This window comes from Ascidiella aspersa, chromosome 1 (genome assembly GCF_963924565.1).
Source record: "Ascidiella aspersa chromosome 1, kaAscAspe10.2, whole genome shotgun sequence".
Taxonomy (NCBI): domain Eukaryota; kingdom Metazoa; phylum Chordata; class Ascidiacea; order Phlebobranchia; family Ascidiidae; genus Ascidiella; species Ascidiella aspersa.
Window position 1 is genome coordinate 12,857,283 of NC_139447.1, and position 20,880 is coordinate 12,878,162.

The following is a 20,880-nucleotide window of genomic DNA, read 5'->3' on the forward strand; positions in this document are numbered from 1 at the left end:
CCCCAGCCCATAGCCCACCATATCACGTTTGCCCTGCGCAAAGCAAATACCGCGCGCTTTGTCACTCGCTGCAGTACTGTTTGTTTTTCTCGTTATAATAATTATGTACTTTCCATGTTGGAGGAATGTCAGGCAATATAATAGATATTTGCCTTGTCCAAGGAATCCCGAGACAGTCAATTATTAACCGGCGCTGCGAAAGATAGGCGCGCAATGTTCTGACGTGCCAAAAACGTTTTACGCCCGGTTTGGAAACTGCCATAAAACAGAAGCACGTCGATGCCGCCAAGGTAAACGATGTTTAAATTAATAGCCCAATATTTCGCCGAGGTGCGATAATGGGACAGGCCCGGGTTGCAGCATCAAGTAGCTGGTAAGAGACTTATCCGATTTGTGTCGTCGGATGTGATTAGCCTCAATATTCAATGATTGTCTGGCTTCTTCATTCCCTTCTCGACTCGCTTACGGAAAGTGATTGGTGATTAGCACACTTTGATGTTGTTTGAGTATTTTGCAGCTCGTCAAACTATTGGCACCAATCTAATTTCTGCTAGTACACTTTTAAATACACAGGAATTGTTTATTGATCCAAGGGTGCAATAAATAACGATGTGCAATGTAACTTACATTTTTTTTATAAATGTTTATTTCCATGTTACTATTTTTTATTATAGACAAGTGACAAGACTATTTAGTATACCTTGAACGAATATTGTGATTTTATAACGTGCTACAAAGTTTAGACACGCCCGAATGACATTTTTATGATTTTTTGAACAAATAATAAAAAAGCGCTTCTTACTTATTCAGGTTTAGAAAAACGGTCACCCATAACTGAACCAAACGACTCAATGATATATTTACTCAGTGATTGATTTTTAAAATTTATCCAAACAACAAATGTGTTAATAGGTTAATTTCCAAGTTTAGTCGTTGCGCAATTTAAAACTCCCTTCCTCGTCACAAGACGTCACAGTTAGAGGCGCGACGTTACTCGATGAAGAAAAGCTGTTTTCGATATGCGACGTGATGCTAGTGTGACGCACGCCCTCCGTCCCTCCAATTCCCAAGTTAGCCTTTCTAAATTTGGAAATCCACATCGGTCACCTTCTGTTGTGTTTCCCTCACGACAGGGATGTGTGTTTTTTGTTCACTGAGGCGCTGCCGCTAAGTCAGTGCGAAGCTTAGGGTCCGATTCGATTGCACTGTTTTCAGGCAAGAGACGGCATCGTGCCAAGGTGATGTAACTTTTCGGGAAAAAGTTGCGAAAAAAATGCTGTCGCCGTGTGCTGCTCGGTTGATTGCCGATGTACTTGCTCTTCGCGAACGTGTTACCCGCCGTTTTCGGTCGGTCGCCGAGAGTTGTACCTTGCGCGTTTTTCCCTCTGCCGTCTTTTGTCTTTGCTATTGTCATCCAGCGACTCTCCCCCCTCTCTCTCCATGCTCTCGCCCTCCCGTCGTCTGCACACACAGCAGCGCACAGGTCGCTCTCGCCTTACTTGCCTTTCTCGCGGCGGCAAATCGCGCTCATTCGCGTGTGTGTGTGCGATCGAGTGCGCGCGCCAGCATAGAGTCGCCGCCGCCGCTCGCTCGCTCGCTCGCTGGTTGAAAACGCTTCGCTGTCCATTGTGTTAAGCGAATTGGACACTGTTAGAGCTGTTGTTTTGTTCTGGCGCGAGGGACACCACGACTTACGTTCGGTCTTGGCGAATATCTGATCGCTGCCAAGCGATTCGTCGCGTGTTTCGTTCGGCCAAGAGGCGTGTATAAAGCAGAGGTAGTGGCCGTGGTACAACGGCGCGAGAAACAAGGACTTCTGTCCAATATTGGCTTTAAAAAATTAGTTTCCATGCGAAAGACATGCCGCATTAAGTGTTGTTTACTGTACCAGCCTAGCCGCTTTGAGGATTAATTTATTGTTGGCATAGGTAATTTCATTAGGTCTAGAAGACAAGTTTTAAAATTTATTTTGCAGGTTTTTGCTGATCATGGTAGATTAAATAAGAAATGACCCATTGTGTTATGTTGAACTATTTAGCATTTACCATGGATGAACAAAACTTCCATTCAGTTGCATGGTCGTGGCAAACATCACAGGCCTTGTAAAAAGTAAATATTTTATCTTATGTTTGTCTACGTTTTTAAATTAAATTTAACTTAATTTTATATTGTGTATTTATTCACACTGAGAGTATTGCTGTATATAGAAATTAAAAATTTGTCCATTATAAACAATATATCATACTTTTCTTTTCTGGCATTTTTCAGTAAACATTTTCTTTTGTTGCCTATAGGGATTGTTTAACGGTTTCTAGCATGTAAAACTAACACATCTTGGCTTGTTGTACATACAACCATTAGATTTAAACTCCCTAATTGTCAGTGGTTTAATAAATGCTTAATCCAAATTGTTAGTTGTACTATAATAGCATGTAAAGCTGAGGTAACAAACGTAAGGGCAAGGTAGTCCTCGAAAACTTTTTATAAGATGTATACACCATGAAAATATTCCTACAATATTTTTGATTATTTATTTTTCAAAAGCACAGTTTAAATTATACCTGTGCCTAAATTTTCCATGACACAAATCAAATATTTATTATGACCCACTATTTATATCATGAACCTAATTCACAAAATGGAAAAAAAACATTCTCCACAGACTTTCTGTTTTATTTATATGGCAGTTGTTTTCTTTCACAGGTGGAGGGACAAAGTAATCTGCTATGGATACAAACCACTTGAAATCTGTGTCTTCTGTAATTGGAAAGGCTAACACTGGATCTGGGTCGAAGTTAAAAGGTGGTAACTCTTTAGGATCTTCTCCAGGGAACACCAACTTTAACAATTGCACAAAAAGTACCCATTCTATGATTAACAACAATGGCAGAAGAAGCGCATCTCCATTTTATAGTGCAGATTCGAAATCAGACGAGTTACTGTCAAAGAAAGGTTAGAAATTACTGAACTATGTTGAAATACTAATAGTGGAATATTAGTGTTATTTTTATATGGTAGAGTTTTAGTGACTAATGGCCATACAATGACTCAGTGGATGTTAGAAGTGACTGATGACTTTGTCTTAATAGAAATTAACCATTTTACTACAAGTTGCTGAAATGTAATATTTTCACTTAAAATAAACTTTTAAATGGACTTATTTTTATATAATAACATATTTATTTTTGTGTTCAAGAGAGAGCGACCGATATCACTTTTTTGGACCGTTTTTTTTTTTTTTTATATAAACTTGAATTAATTAAAAATAAAATCCGAATAATGTTTTAGTTTATATATCTTTATTACCTATTAAAGTATTATTGAGCAAATTAACTTGGCGCGATGCTACACCCAAATTTTTTTAATCAAAAGATGGGCAAGTTGTTTGTTGTACAGTAAAAGTATATCATATTTTCGTACTAAAATATCAGCAAAAGTAGTGGCCTACATTTACCGATGTCTATCTCTAGGGTTCAGTTTATTTCCTACCACAACCCTGATCAACAGGATCAAATCTGTAAAAGTCATTTTCTTCTTTATTGCCATTAAGAAATGTTTGTTTATAATACCCTGCATGGTTGTCTAACAATATTAATCCAACCGCCACAGGATGGAATGCAATTGTGTTTATTTGTGCCAAAGGTCAATCGGCAAGCATTCCAAGTATTCACGCAAGTGGCTTTCCTGCTCTATCATCTTCCCCACCTATCAGCACGGCACCATGTATTCCACCCCTGAGCAACGCTGTCCTTTCAAAGCGCGATGGTAGTAAACCCAATACAAATGTACCAAGTGAAACAAGGTACAGAGCATATTTTGCTCCAAAAATTATTTTGGTAGAGGTTCAATAGTTTTTTAATGTAGCAAACATTAATTTCTAGAAATTAATGAAACCACCGATTTACATGATAAAATTGTTTGTTGTTCAAACCTGACTTGAAGCTATAATATATTAAATATTGTCATATTTACATTTGATTTGCTGTACTTATATAGTGTAACTTTGTTATAGTTGCTTCAAAATTGCTTTCTATATTTTTTCTACTTTTACTGCAAATTTAAGTAAATCAGGATGGAACAAGAGGCTCTCGTTGAATTTAATGTTTTTATACAGTTTAAATATAAAACTGATTGTTGAATAAATAATTTTATTATAAATGAAAAAATAATTTGCTAAAAATGTCTCAAAACTAATAAGAAAGTTTCCCTTTCCATTAAATACATTGACATGCAAAAATTACATTTATTGACAAATCTAGCTTTTTTTTTGCATTTTTAACAGCTATCTGTTTTATTACTCTGTTAAATTATGTTTCAACAAATAGAAAAATTGATTGTTTTACAACTATGTATTTCTTTTAGGCACACAAACAGCCCTTATTTGCGATTGCCCAGTCCAAATGAAATGAAAGGAAACACCCCTTCCTCAAGGAAGGAAATTTTGGCTAATCGTTCTGAGAAGTCTTTACCAGCTAACCATGTTGCATCAGGCGATAGAAACCAAAGCCTAAGAAATCCTAACAAAAGAAATACCTTTATGGCGCGACGGCACAACTCAGTTGAATGTCCTGGCGGCTTCAGCCCAACAAATTCTTTCAAAAACATGAAGGGTCCAGAAAAATCCAACCTCCATCAAAGTCCAAGAGGGGATTTTTTTAGTGATTCAAGTGGGAGAAACCAGGCGGGTTATCAATCGCCATCACTGTCTTACCCATCACCATCCTCAAGTGAAAACGCACTTACCCCAGGTGCGATCAGCAGAGGTAAAAACAAAACAGGCCTAGCTCAAGACATTGGGCCTGCCACTCCTGCCTCTAGCATTGCACCATCCCATATAAGTAATCACCTGAGTCGAACATCATCAAGCAATAGCATTTCCGACTTGAGCCGCTGTAGTGAAGTTGCTGACGATGTTACACATACTGATGGAACAACATCACTGCCAGGGGACAGTCAAAGCGCACGGACTACAACTTCACCTGGAAGGAGCGTCTGTCAGATGAACATAGAAAGCACAATGCATTTTACGCAATTTGATGACGATCGAGCCATTGTTGATGCCCTTGGTACGCTAACAGATGTCACAGAGCAAAGTCATATCGACAAGACAGAAAATCCTACTGCCATAAATGCTGGGGAAAGTATTCCAACAGAGAAATTGGAGCTTAACCTAGATGGAGACTTCCAGTTTCCCGATGATGACAATGGACCCGCAGACATTGGCCAAAAGGCTCTTAATCTATCTGCAGAAGACGTCAGACAGACCTTGAACTCTGTTTCGGCAGAATCAGACTTGCCAGACCTGGGCACCGATGCAAACGTGTTCGAGGACAATTCAGCAATGCTGATGAGCAACAGCACGGATTTTAATGCATCAAGTGAGAGTTTTTCTACAGGGGATGCTAGCAGAGTAATATCTCCATCAACAGCTGTTTCTGTTGCAGTCTCTACCTCACCTACCACCAGTATTGTAACCACTGCTGTAAACTCTGTTCCCACAACACTACCATCCACTTCTTCCACCCTGGTAAGGACTGTTGGGTTTTCCAAGCTTTCTACTATGTAGTAAAGTAAAACGAATACAAGTTTTCAAAAATCTGTTTCCAATTATCTGTTAAAAAATAAGAATTCATGAAGTTTTATAATACTGGATTTTGAATGCAAGTTCATTCTAAAACTAGTTATTACACCAGATTAACTATAATGATGTTATATGTTGTGGACTACCAAAATGTACAGTCTTAACTAAACTAAACTAAAATATTTTTTTAACTAAATAAGATATTAAGTTTTGGAAAATTTATAGATTTTGTGCGAGGTTCAAAGTTCTGCTATAGTTATTTAATAGAACAACAAAGCATATTGGTTAAATATTTTCTCAACATTTAGGATATATATATATATATCCATAACTTGGTAAACAGGATGCAGACACTGACAAAATGTCTCCTGTAGGCTCCTAACGCTGGATCATTTGGAAGCGATGTATTTCCATCTGGTAGCAGCGGGCAATCTTTTCAGTCAACCCAAAACTCCTCGACCATGTCTTCGACATCGGTGTCATTTTCTGGAGCCGGTGCACCTGGATCTGGGATGAGATCACATCTTCAAGACATCCTTGGTGTTACAGACACTGATAGGTAAAAGATAGCTTCTAAATTTTCAACTTTTGGATTGAATCGCAACAAACATATATATTAAAAACACATGGCCACTGATTCTTAACTTTTTATACTATGTGGCCACCTTAAAAAGTCTCTCAACCCTTGTGTCCCCAGCTAATAAAAATGCCTAGCATTGTAACGAATCCAGAATATTAAATCCTAATATTTTTGAAATAATTGTTTGACATTTATTTTTTGTGGGATTAAAAGCAATTCTTCGTTTCTAATTAACATATATGTTTTGTGTACTGGTATCAAACATATGTATAATGTAATCGAAAATTTAAATTACAAATTATTAACATTATAAACAACTGCCACATTGTTGCCAAACCTATTTTTTCCCATATAGTGAGTGCAATGCTAAACAATGTTATTTTTTAGTTCTACTTCATTATAAATTTGATATGTTAATTGGCAGTCAAATAATGTGCTGCAAAGAATAGAAAGCTATACCACTGCCAGTAATGCGTTACTATTACAATTACGTGAGGTATTATCTTGCTGAATATTGGCCTAAAGTTAACCTTGAGTAACACTGTAGCGCACTTTGTGCAATTTTACGATGGAAAGTTTCTTTTGTAACTTAACGCCCTTTAAAAAAATAAAAAAATTTATGCACCTGGCATTTCAAATTAGTTACTCGCCCAATAGCATTTGATAGATATTTAATAATTTGGCAAGGGGTATTGACAAGTATTTGGTCACCCTATAAAACACTAACCCCACAAAAAGTGCTAACTATATGGCTACACAAAGTGGCACAGTAATTATTTCACCAGCACAACGATAGGCAGCATTAATCCAAACTTGCCACTTGCGTATGTAAAATTAAGCGTAAACTTTCCATAATAATTTTCAGATATATAAACAGTTAGAATTGGATTCCATTTCTATTTGAAACTGGCAAAGTTTGAAAATAATGACACTTGGATAGTTGGGTTTTGCAACACTACAACCTAGCTAGAGAGTTATGCCCGTGGCCCCCCAATGACCGCTCATTATTTTGAGTAAATATTCAAATTTAAAAACAAGGCATAGAATGTGTTTTTTACAGTATATATACAAAACTATAACATTTCTGTATTGGCTAAATTGTTTATAATACAAAGCCAATCATGATTGCTATTTGTTTTTATTTATATTATAGTTAAATTGTATCTTCTCTTTTATGAAGGTTAAAGAAGATGGGGCAGCCTGTAGATTCTTCCCAATATGTTGCGACAACTACCTCATTCAACCCCAACATCCCACAACCTGGCCAAGTGATGCCCAACAGCTCCACAGGCCCAGTCCAAAACTTACCCTCCTCCCAATTCAATCGACTTACCTCTCCCACAGGCAACAACAGCAACATGTACCAACGAAGTCCCGTATTTCATCCAAGGAATCACCCATACGGTGGCCAACCCCACCCTATGATGGGCTATGATCACCCAGGCATGCACCCGGGAGCGTTTATGGATGGGCCCAGAACAAATATGCCATATGACCCAAGAATGTCCCCACATCACCACCCCGGTCCTGGCAATGTTCCATTTGGACAGGGTCCACCATGGCAGGGGCCGTCACCTGGTAGTATGATGCCCCCACCTGAGGGAAACAAAAGCCCCAGAGGCCAAATGGGCCCATCGTACGCTCATAGACCAATGAACCCCATGACAGGTCTTCAGAGCACTGTAAATTCCATTCCAGAAGCCTTTCCAACTAGCCACGGAATAGGCTCCATGACAAAAAATAACAATAACAACATGGGCCCACCCAACTCATACCAGGGAATGCCACAAATGTCCAATAATGACTTTCCTGTATCTTTGTCGCCAATGTCAAGAACTATGTTACCTCCGCAGTCACCTTCAATCCAATCCGACAAAATGCGCTCTGTAAGTGCAGATAGCTCTGCTAGCAATACTACTACTTCATTAAAAAGAAGCAATAAAAGGGAAAGAGGACAATCTGTTGATTCTAAAGACGGTGAAAAACGTAAGACAAATTTTATTTCTAATTGAAAAAAATTATATGTGTTTTTTAACTATTAATAGTCTGACTCTGTGAAAAACCTTTGATGATAAATTAATAAATGAAAGCTAGCTTTTAAATATCCAAATCCTCTTTAGTTCACATATCTAACTTATCCTTTTCTTCACTAATTAAACTTAAAGAAGTTCCATGACTTATGTGTACCATTTTTACAGAATCTGGTCCCAAGTCGAAACGTAGGAAAAGCAGGTCCAAGGATGACAGTAAGTGGCACTTTTTTAGAATGGTGAAGAAATTTCAATTATCCACGCCCACAAAATTATTGGCTTGTAAAAATAACCAAAAGCCCTGCGCAAGCCATGTAATTGCTAGCCTTAGGGTACCAGTGATTGGATTTATCATACTGCCCAACTTCTTGTCTGTGACTAAAATACCAGTGATACCAATGCCTTGTATAAATATAGGTGTCTGCTGTGAAAATAAATCAGTGTGGATTGCAACTAAATTAACATATTCAACATTTTTGCCTATATTCAGTTAATCACAAAATTCAACACAGGTAAAAAGACATCTACAGAATCAAAATCAAATTCAAGATCCAACAGTGTAAATGAAACACAGGTAAATATATTAAAGCATGTCAATGTAATTTAATGTATTCTTTATGTGCATCAACCAATTAGAAACAATCTCTCAAAATAATATATGATTTTATGTTGATTTGCAGGCTACTGATTAAAAACCAAAATTACTGAAGGAATTCTGTTTTACAAATACTATATAAATTTAGTATAACATTTAAAAATCACCGTCTTTAGCCTATAAGTAGATTGTACATAGTGCCAAGTCTTTTTCACTATCTTTTCATTGGGTAATTGTTAATAAAAATCCACAAATTCTAAGCATTTATCTAATGTAACAAATGTCCTCATTTTTGTAATTTCCGTTATATACAACACTTTTCAGGCAAACAACCAACTAGTCTACATTTTCAATTCGGAAGTTGCCAATGCAGCAGCTTCAATGATATCGCAGGGCAAGGCCCCAACCATGGTCTCATATCACCAAACGTCTCAACGAAATTGCCGCCTAATGCCATCGAACATTTCAAGTCTTCCAAATACCAAGATGCAACCTCAAGATGGACATCCAACACGCTCTGGTGTGGCAAGAGGAAACTCTCAAGCATTCATGGGACATCCACAAAACCCTCAAATGCCTGGGCACCATCTGAAGTCTGAAGCCAACCTTACTAGTCCTCGTTCTGCAAGAGAAAATGGAAAAAGCAAAGATTCAACTCAAAACAAGGCTGAATTTGAAGCTTCAGGCGATTCTAATATTGCCAAGCCATCACCCCCTGTTTCTAAACAAGTTAGTATTTTTACTTATTTGGTGAAAATCTAAAACGTGAGACTTTAGCTGAATCATTTATATTGGCAATTTTTAAATCCAGTGAAAAGTATATACTTATCACCTTTTGGTATATATACTTATCACCTTTTGGTAAAATAATAATAATTTTGACTGTTCTTATTTGCTCAGATTTTAACATAATCATTAATATGTCTTTCAATTACCATATAAAAATTGTCTAACATAATTGTACTAGTTTGTTTCATGATTTGTTGAGCGTTACGACTTGGCCACCTCTAAAAATAGCCTAGATCGTTAGTTATGCTTTGTTCCCAAATTTTTTTGCAATGCCTTTGCAAAAGTTTGTTGGACTTGTATTGCACAAAGCAAAAGGGCTTCACAAATTTTCATTAAAATTAATACACCATCGCCAATATATTTATTTTATTACATTAAAAAAAGTTTGAATGCAAATGTAAGGGGTTTAAAATTAGAGAGCGACCATTATCAATTTTTTGAACTGATAGCAATATCCTATTTTTTATATTTGTGCCTATCCATACTAAATGTTGATAAACGTTTTTTTACAAACGTATTAAGTTTGCCTTTAAAGGATTAATTTACATTGTAATATATATATACATTGTCACCTTCCTATTAAAGTAAAAAACTTACCATGCCTAAAAAAAATATATAGTCAGCTTTTTGAAATTCGTCGTTCAGTTGTTTTGAAATTTATCGTACAATTTTATCAAAAAAATTTAGTTTTGATTTGTGTTCAAAGTCATTTTAACCGTATTATATCTTTATTAGAGCAATATATGGTATAAAAAACGCGTGATTAATGTCGCCTAGCTGATTTAAATCAATGTATTTCTAACAGGTCAAAATGTCCTATTTTTTAGGTCAAAAAATATTCGCCCTAGTTATAAAGAATCAACTCTTGCCATAGATTTAAAAAATGGGCGCCCGGCTCATTGTTTTGCACCTTCTTTTACCGATTCATTTAACTTCAACTAATTTAGTAAGAAAATATTTATGTCCATGGCAAAGTATATATCATGTCAACTGCTCTTTTTTCACGGATTTACATTGTGTTAGGTGTTTTAACACTATGTCTTTACCGCTTTACTATTTCAAATAGAACGCAACAGAAGAAACCCTAACGGAAGAACAGATGCGACATAGACAAGATTCCCTTAATAAAATCAAGACAATCGGAAATATATTTCTTGGCCAAGACTCAATCCCCAATCCTGGTAAAAAACTAACTAAATGTGAATTACATTAAATAAAATACAATATTTCCCAGTAACTTAAGTTTACTGCTGATAGCAAGCCATATGTACCATTTGCCCATCTTGATTGTTCAAATATATATATTTATTCTTTAGCTCAAATGCCACCAGCAAACAACCGTGGACAGGATCATTATGAAATGACGCGCCATCTACAAGAGTTCCAGAAAAATAACCCAGTGAGTGCCCAATCAGTGGGGCCTCAGGACCCCTCCAAGGAGTGGTTACGACTTGTCCAAGTACGTGGGTTAAATGCTCACGTACAAGCCACAAATTAACCCCATAACCCCATTCTGAGGTGCACAATAATAATTTGGGAAAACTGACGTTTTACATGAAAATATCACAAAATATTTTACTTCTTCATACTTCATTTGCTATATATTTGAATTTATTGTATTCAAATATATATGTATAAATATAAATGTTTGCCATGTAAGAATGGTATGATAAAAAATTCCTTGTTTTAAATTCTTTAGTCACTAACAAAACATTTGTTTTGTTAGCTGTTGGTACTGTAAAAAAAATTCAATTTCTCATAATTCATGTTAAACATGAATGGCATTTTTAATATTGTGCATCCTCTTTCCTTCATTAATAGCTGTCAATGAAATTCTTTACAACTAACTCAACTCCTTGGATTTTGTTTGTAATGCATGTTGATGTGCTAACAAGTGTTGTTTTACTGAATGGTTGTATTGTATTATACTCCATCGTTTTCTAAATTGGGTTGGCCCAAAATTTTCTGGCAAAAAATTTTAAGGTCACCAAAACTGGCCTGCTGCCCAGATACAGTCCATCAGTTCCATTGCTCCGACCATCGGCATAGTTTGTTACCACAATTCGCCCAATTAGAGAACTTAATTCTTTACATTTAAATCCAAGATAAATTTTGATGACAACTTTGTAAATCATTTTTTTAGCATTTTTGTGTTTTATAAGTAAGTTAAATAGGGTCAAAACCAAATGTTGTAATGTAGGGCGTTATCTGTAATCCTTGCGGTTATAGGCCCGCAATCGTCAGTCTTTATTAACCAGCTGCTTGATTTAAAGTGTTTCTGGCCATTATACCTGTCTAACAGTATTAATTGCAGACAAAAAATAGCTAGGTTTATTTTATAAAGATTTTGTTCTGGTAATACAAGTTTAAAAACCTGCTATCGTGCTACAAACAACTGGATTTTAATAATAAAAAAAACTAAGGAATGCATGCTGTTAATTTTAATGGTGTAAACAATTTAAAATATTTCTGACTTTCTTTTTTTGCAGGCGTACAATGAACACAAGAAGCAAATCCGCCACATTCATCACATGAAGCCAGATGGTCAAGGTGTGGATCTGGCTTCACCACCACCATACCACCCAGGTGGCAACAACCCCATGTGGATGGGTCCTGGGCCAGGGCCGGGCATGAGGGACCCGAATATGCCCATGGGCCCTGGTCACGAGATGATCAATCCGCGTTTTCCCCACCACATGGCAATACGTCCAAACAACCCCGTGCGCATGCCCTATGATGGTGGTGCTCCTGTACCTCGCTATGTGCGAACGCCCCGCGGTTACATAGGCCCAGGTGGAGCTGGTGTGAGAATGCCAATGTATCCAGGTGGTGGAATGCCACCTGGTGGTGTAATGGTTGGGTCAAAAGGACAACGGCCACCGGTGACCAGGATGCCGCAACACATGAGTCATTCCAATGAGGCCTACCCGTTTTCGGAGAAGCTTAAGGAAAAAGCCAGCCTATATCGAACTGACGGAATGCACGCAGGGCAAGGCGGAAATGTTCCTTTTGACATGAATAATCCTGATGTGCCAATGGGTCCCGAATGGTCCCAATACAGTGGCATTGGACCCGTTCCACCCGGCCCTGGGGGTAGACTGTCACACATGTCTGAAACTGTTTCCCCGTCGCACATGCCTATTGGACCTGGGATGATGATGTCATCAGGTGGTCCAGTACCTGGCGGCCCGCCCATGGAGGAGTCTCGGTTGACCCCAGGCATGGACCCGGGACTGCGGATGGCCAACCCCGCCATGGCTGGTCCCAATTTCCCCCACCCCTTGCCAAACTACACAGACTCCCCTATTCCTGGTATGGCACCCCACTCCATGGCTTCTACCTATGTGTCGCAAGAAATGAGGCCACCGAGCAATCCATTGGGCAGCATGCCACAAGAGCGACCCACTGGCAATATGGTGGATGCCATGGAAAGAAGAGGTGAACCAAGACCGCCTGACCTTAAAATAAATGCCTCGACTGTTCCAAGGTCTCCATTGTCATATGCCGGAGGTAAACTAATACAATTTTCTTGCTTAGTAGGTTGTTTTAAACTTAATTGCTGAATAAATGTATTTACATATTTGCTTTACTTGATTTTGCTTTATTGGTGTTAATGTCAAATTATTCTATATTCTATTCCCTCAAACATTCATCAAAGCAGTGATTTACATGTTGAACATATTTCCCGCAGCCCGTCACCCCCTTTTGTCACCCGGAATGGCCAACCCCGCCATTATGGGCCCTGGGTCCCAGCCGCCATTCATGCACAACGAGTTCGGACCGGCCAGTCTACCTCAGGTTTCACCTCACCCCAACTCGGTGCCCCGATCACCCATGAACAACAATTCTCCTGGCGGGGCGCAGTTCTTGGGAATGGGGCCTGGTGGACCCGGGCCTGGGCCCATGCAACATCAATTGAGTGTTGATCATCCCAATATGATGCCACCTAGTGGCCCGCTATCCTCAGAACAAGGCCCAAATCCTGACTGGGTTCCTCCAGCATCTATGGCTGTAAGTTTTTATTGCTGTATAAAATTGATATATATTTAATATACGTAAACTCAATCGAAGTTTTATTTCAGGAAAGGCAGTCATTTGTTGGTATTATATTATGCAAAAATTAACCCAATTTACCTGATAAACCATCAAGGTTTCTCAACATACTGGGGTATTTAATTTAGTTGGAAATGCATTATGTCAAATGTAGACATTGCGTTCAGTTAGAAATCTTTGTCTGGTTTAAAAAAAAAAAAAAAATTATTTTGTTACAGCCCCCAAGAACACCATCTAGCGCTGGAGTTATGATGCCTAATCAAGGTCCAAGGCCACAGTCTGCCATTACTGAGATGATGCATAAAATGAGTTCCTTTCCACTTTCTATGCCCTCGCCGCTCTATCAGGATGCCGTAAGTCATTAAATTAAATACCATTGCTGAACAGTGAACAAAGTACAATTTTATAACACTAAAAACATGCAATCATTTTTAGGAGCAATATAAAATGCGTCCTTATTAACGAGAGAGTCAAGTCTTAGAAAATACGAAATTCGACAAATAAAACACAATTTTTTAAAAAACTAAAAACAAGTGACACTGTGTAGACTAACTGTATTTTCAAGTAGACGAGATTGTCACAGTAATATCACAAACAATTACTAAATTCATTAACAATTAATTTTTTCTCTACTTTTTGGTCTTCATGGGCAGACCTTTTAAATAGCCCAACAAAAACGAAATTGATGCTAATATGAAGATTGTAACTTGAAATAAGCATCATTACAGAGATATTTGTTTTTATATTAACAAATCTAAAGTATTTTTGCACATAAAATGAAGTCATTGCCCACCTAAACACCTGTATCAATAAGTAGTGAAGATTTTAGCTTAACCACCCTGCCTAATGATAAGTATACATCTGCAGATAAAAGACACCAGTCCACCACCACTGTCACACTTGAATGGAAACACGATTCTCTCCCATGAGCCTCCCCCACTCACGCACAACCCCAACGCTGACCCTGGGGCAATGATGCCGAGTACAATGGGTCCAACCATGATCCGGACGCCTGCTCGGCAAATGATGTCCCAAATGCCCCCCGGGGGTGCCCCGCCAGGGTACGATCCCGGTATAGCAGGTCCCAGATCAGCGGGTCCGAGGCAAATGGGTCCTCACCCTGGCGACGGTTACATGGGTGATTATCACAGACCTCCATCACATCCATCCATTTGTATGTCGCCTTCGATGCAGCCTTCCCAACAAGGCATGATGGGGCCTAATCCCGAAATGGACATGCGGAATTACATGCCGCACAATAGCGCGATGGCCGGTCCGCCGGGCAATATGCAAATGATGCCCGGCGGAATACGAAGGATTCCCGAATTCGATCTGACTCATATAATTCCAAGGGAAAAACCCTCGGAAACTTTGTCGTATTTCCCGCCGAATGACCGGGGTGGCCAGGAAACAAGCCAGGCTGACCCTGGTGCAAGTAATCAGCCGCAACCTGGCAGGAGTCCAACTGCGATGCAACCTCCAATGCCAAGGTTGGTCTAAGTTCGATTTTTAAAGCATAATTAACAATACCCCTTTCCTACTTAAAGTATCAGACTTGGCATTGTTTAATCACATCTAAAAATATCAAAATACTTTATTGCAGGTATCCTAATAGCAGTGGAATGAGTCATAGACCAGCGACGCCCGGCAGCGGCGCGTATCCCGGAAACCCCTCCATGCGCCCCATGGGTGTTCCGGGAAACTTCGGGCCGTCGAATCCCCCGAACTACCCCCCGGAGTCCTACATGTACCACATGTCTGGCAGGCCGCCCATGATGAACAGTGGCCCTGGTCCTGGTATGCATTCGGGCTACTCAGGCGGCCGGACGTTGATGTGATTCGGTCGACTGCAGAAAAATACGTCGCCCGGAGGCAAGAAATTTAGTTCCATGTGTCTCGTTCATTTTCACAAAGTCTTTTTTTGGTGATCTGTTGACGTATTCGTTCTCTGGTCGGCGTATGCCAAACACGCCTGCATAACACTTAAGGCGTTGGTTGTCAATCATTACTCCCTGCTCGTACGATATACATCGTTGAACTACGAGGCTATTGCATTTCGATTTTTGTTGACAAAGGTAGAACTTTAAAATTAGATATCTCTAAAAACAAACCTGATTGAAAATCACCGCGCCTTCTGTGTGTCTCAGAATGCGACCAGGAAACTTATAACCGTTTCTTAATTCTACCGCAGTAAAAATGAGTATTGCATCGCACCGTTTCCTTTTTTACAAACCCGCTGTCGGTTGTCACACGTAGCGGGCGTCGTCCGCCATTTATCGATATTCCTCCACCGGTTGAGCGATCCGCTGTCATCCACTGTTGCTGTCGAGTCCTTCTACTCCTCCCTTATTGCGTCATGGTGCACATCCGTTTGTCGCGCTGTATTTTCGAAGAGACGCATCGCATCGCGCACACGTTCCTTTCTATCTCACAACAGCAGCATCATCCTTGTTTCCCAATCGTTGCTGTCGCCCTTTCAACTTTTTTATACATATTATTATTATTACTATTATTATTATTACTTATTCTATTATTCTATAATAAATCGTCTTCGCCGTTTCCACTGCGCCCCCGCCCCACATTGTTACCGCGCGCATCTCGCCTGAGCAAAAAGAGTCGTGTTGTTTTTTTCCTGGTTGTTTTCTTTTTTTTTGGTGCTCGCCTTTTTCTCTCCCTGCTATAAAGCCGTCGAAGTCGTTTTTCTTGCACTAACCTATTATGTACTTACTGAACGTTCAGCGATAAAGTGTTTCTCGTCGTTTCTTTTCGACAGAAAGCGCGTCATCAGTTGCATCGCTATTTTTTCCTTAGTGTTCTCCACTTCTTTCGTTTGTACGTTTGCGCGAAAAGCGGCGATTACCGCTTTTCCGTTTTTGTATCTTCCCTTTGCGCGGAGCTTTTTCGCAAATGAGCACACGAACTGTTTTCTCGCCCGCCGTTGCTGTTGTCTTTCTGGACCTTGCGCCTTTGCGTCGGCCGCTGTCTGTCCAAAGTGTTCCGCCTCACGGTGCCACGGAGCACACCTCGAACGAAACGTTTCTCTCCTTTTTATATATTCTACGTGCCGCTGTTTTTTGCTGCGTCGTTTTTCTACAAGCGTTTATAAAATTCGGTGCAAACAACTCGACAGAGACGAAGGAAGAGTCCTTTCCGGTTGTCACCGGCCACTGACTGATAAAATACCCCCGTCATATATATCATGTCGTTTCCATACTATTTAGCATCTATTGCAAATCATCGGCTATCCACCGTGACTGTTTAACCTCTTGCCTTCCAGCAAATGTCGTCTTTCGACCAGGTGCTTATATTTAAGTTCATTCAGCCAAACCACGTTATATTATTAAATGCAAACGCAGTCCCTTGTAACATGTCCGCCCGGTTCTTCGTTCGTTTTTGCGTTTTTTCAGAGACTATGTCTTAAAATAAATCTGCGATGCGCGTGAGCAGTATATAGAACGCTCTTTTTTGTGGAAAATAATAGTTTAGCAGATGTTGATATCAGGTATTCTGTTCATCGTTCAACATACCTGTTTCAAAAAGATGATCCTAAGACTGGTTGTTTTTTCTCTGCAGAAATCGTGGGATAGTTATGTCATTTCATCCTGACAGTTGTTCCCATGCATAAGAAAAGCACAATAAACGACAAATCAATGATTGGCACTTAAACCGCGCAAAAAAACAAGTGTCGCTGTGTTACTGATAGCAGTAGTTGACACTTCGGCTGTATCTTTGCATTATTGGTCATTGTGTAGTGGCGGCCAATCGATAAAAAGGTAAGTTAAACATTAACAAAACTAATTACCGGATGTGATTTAATTGGCGCGCATCGCTTTATTACTTTTTGTGTCGTCATAGGAAATTGTGCGCATTTAGTAAGACGCATGTCTCCCATTTTTTTAAATAGCTGGAAAACTCTTACAAAATCATGCCAAAGAATAAAATATTTATTTATACGACTTACTAAATATTTTTTTCTTGACAAGCTTTTCCGTTTTAATCTTGGGATGTACAACCCTAAAAATACGAACTAGATTTAGAAAATTAAAAACGTTGGTGTGCAACAAATTAAGTATATAGAAACAAGTTAAGGGTCCAATCCCTTCATTTAAAATATGACGTTTCAATTCTGCTAGTACAAAAATGTTGTCGAATCACATAAAATGCAAAGCACCTTTATATGGTTTAGGTTGCCCAAACTTTTTTTAAGGCACACGGCGTCTTTGTGCTACACGGACTTTATAAAATTGGCTTATACATAGGCCTACTAGAAACGTAATCCATGTTCGCAAAATTTAGCATTTGCGTAGTTAAAAATATAAATTTTTGCATTTACGTAGTTAAAATCGGCTAAAAAACAGTTTGGAGGGTATGGCCATGATTTCCCTGGGATCCGCCATTGGCTATGACTAGTCTGGTATAATGTGTCTAAGCTATAATTTAGATGATATAGGACAGGTTTAGGAATATCAAAAGTTTTTTTTAGTGTATGTTTCATCATATGAAAACTTTAAATACATTTTAAACATTCACAGTCACACAATGTGACCTAATGCTATTTGAATCAATCAGCATTGTGTTTTTGGACAGATTTGCACGATTTGAAACGGGTGAACGGAAAGCAAAGCACGGTTAGGCTACTTAGTTTTGGTTCATTTTGCAACAAATTTGCATATAAGAAATTTATTTCGTGCTCACAACCTCAATGAGTCTTTCTGGGTACAGATAATCTTGGTAGTTCGACTAACTTCAAACTGCCCCTCCAGCCCACTAACTGTGTAAATTGTTTTTCATAATAAGTGTAGGGTACTGAATTTATGGAATGAGATATTGGTTTATAAAAGGTTTATAAAACTTTGTCGAAGTCGAATTGCTTGAAAAACATTTTTTTGCAATCTTTACTGACAAAAAGCGTATTCTGCACTGTGGCACTCTATCCAACTAAAGTCTAACAAACTTAACCTTTTATATATTTTTTGCGCATCGGTCGAGTGTATTCCGTCTTTGCAATATGGCTAATGTACCGCAAGTAACACATCGGTAGCTTAAAGCCTCAAAAGCCAAAAATGAGGTCATATTGCGTTCATTTGAGATCCTATTTAGACACGGCCCGCCACAAAATTCAAGTTTCTCATGCGGCCCGCGGTTGCCCACCCCTGGTTTAAAGAGTCATTCCAGTCCACCAGTCCCATGTGTTCAAATCGACAGTTCTAATCGAATCCATATATAAAGGCACGTCATAACTAAAATGTTCATGCGTTCCAAAAAGAAAAACATTCGAATTTCTCTCTTGGTTAGAGGTCAATAATGTCACTGACGAATTAACAGAGGCTACATTTCTAATGCCAATCACCAGGCGCGGATCTAGGATTTCTGTTTTGGGGGCATGAATTAAGTTACGTCATAACGTGAAGAAACAAAGTTACGTCAAAATGTGACGTCACAAAGTTATATCTAAGTGTGACGTCATAAAAAGTAACCTGCAGAGCATCATACATTTCGTTAATTTTGTTAGTTTAAGGTTGGAGGGACGTTACTTTTAATACAAAAGCTGTCTTGATTTTGGTTCAAAAGCTTGAGCCTATATTAGAGATGTCTGATACTTGACATTTTATTTCGATACCTATACCGAGTATTTGGGACAAAAAGTATCGCGTTCCTGTACGATCCTCAACGGCGTTATTATAAAATAAGCGCAATATATTAAATTAAAACGTTTGAAAAAATGATCCGGTTATTAAGTCACAATTTCCATTAGTCCTAAGAAATTTAGATAGCCTGCGGTTGTTAACCTACTACTGTATATTTGAAAAAATATCTTTCAATGAAAAATCGCAGGGAGTCGAACCGTTTGACTTTTCTGGTTCAGGTTCGGTTCGGGTTCAAGGATTTTTTCGGAATCCGGTTCAGTTCCGGTTTCGGTTCGGAGTAATTTAAAAGTTCCGGTTCAGCTCCGGTTCTAACATCGTTATTTCGAAACCGGTTCATAAAGTTCCGGTTCAGATACAATATAATTTGCGTTAAATCTCAAAATGTGGGTCGATAAATGTAGGGAACAATCTTTGAATTGTAAGTCATTTAATAAGTTCCGTGACTTATTAAAAAAACAGAAGCTCAATATTGAAATATCTAAAAAATAAAAAATGAACGATTTTTTTATTCAATATTCATATTTTTTTCATAAAATTTCGAACATGGCGTAACTTGACTTTGTAAAAGTTGTGACGTCATGCTGGAGCGTACCGCTTTTGTTTACAGGTTCGGGTTCGGTTAAGGTTCAGATACTTTCAAATTATTCGGTTCAGTTCCGGTTCGGCTCCTTAAAATCTTATAAAAACCGGTTCAGGTTCGGTAATGGTTCGGAAAGAATTGACCCAAAACCGGTTCATAAAGTTCCGGTTCGACACCCTGAAAAATCGTTGTGATTAATCGCAAATCACATCTTGATCCGTGTATTAATTTGGTGTAGGATCGGCAACAAAACGCCAATAAAGCAATCATGTGTCCTTAACAAAGTAACCTACTGCTGTGAGGGCCGTCCCGGGTAAGGATTATAGCATGTTAACAGAAAGAAATACAGAGCACAATTCTTTGTTTCTATACTGATACTAGGATTCCCTGGGCAATATTTTTTGTGTCAGTCAAAACATAATCCTAAAATGGCATTTACGTTGGTTCCTATTTCAAGTAGGTTGGTTTGGCTTGGTCGATGAAAAATATTACAATCGCTGTTCAGCAGCAGCTGTCGGTCGGATTAAACACACGCAACAGTGACACGTTTAGATACCCTTATTTGGCAATGTGTGATTTAACTGTAGAACGGAGTTAAGACATAACTACTGAAATACGTAGATCGAGCCTCTTAATGTTGGTTTATATATCTTATGGGAGGTAACTTTCATTCGTTACAACATTGCTTATCCAATCAGTACTTAATCACCTGAGAATTATCACCTAAACAAAAATAGACACACTTGTCGCTTACGTTAGTTGAGTTAGAATCAAATTAGGTTATGACGCTATGTTGCCTGAGGCCACCTCTTTTAATTGACCTTTCAGTCAAATGTGACTACCATTACCTGTTCTGATATGAGGATCGTCGATTTACCTATACTTAATGTTTCAAGGCCAAACTCGATAACGTATCCCTTATGTGGCAATCTGGTTTATGCGGTCCTGGGTCAACGGTCTAACATGCCAGTTAGTAAATGCGACTCGTTGTATAATTGCGACACAAACCTACACACGCCTCTAA

At 38.7% G+C, this 20,880-nt stretch overlaps 1 protein-coding gene across 3 annotated transcripts; it reads left to right on the forward strand.

Annotated features, from left to right (window-relative positions):
* Nucleotides 1-1,975: 1,975 nt before the first annotated feature.
* On the forward strand, nucleotides 1,976-17,064 carry LOC146167595 (uncharacterized). 3 transcript variants are annotated; one of them, XM_083381335.1, is made up of 16 exons: nucleotides 1,976-2,109; nucleotides 2,704-2,952; nucleotides 3,643-3,802; nucleotides 4,363-5,527; nucleotides 5,956-6,140; nucleotides 7,342-8,147; nucleotides 8,360-8,407; nucleotides 8,704-8,765; nucleotides 9,111-9,515; nucleotides 10,642-10,756; nucleotides 10,892-11,034; nucleotides 12,065-13,085; nucleotides 13,267-13,586; nucleotides 13,847-13,981; nucleotides 14,496-15,118; nucleotides 15,232-17,064. In XM_083381335.1, the coding sequence occupies exons 2-16, from the start codon at nucleotides 2,727-2,729 to the stop codon at nucleotides 15,464-15,466; spliced, it is 5,649 nt and encodes a 1,882-aa protein (XP_083237461.1). In that variant the 5' UTR covers nucleotides 1,976-2,109; nucleotides 2,704-2,726; the 3' UTR covers nucleotides 15,467-17,064. The 3 variants fall into 3 exon arrangements, with proteins under 3 accessions (XP_083237461.1, XP_083237474.1, XP_083237469.1); XM_083381348.1 differs by having other exon boundaries at nucleotides 10,892-10,974; XM_083381343.1 differs by having other exon boundaries at nucleotides 2,025-2,109; nucleotides 2,688-2,952.
* The last annotated feature ends 3,816 nt before the right edge of the window (nucleotides 17,065-20,880 follow it).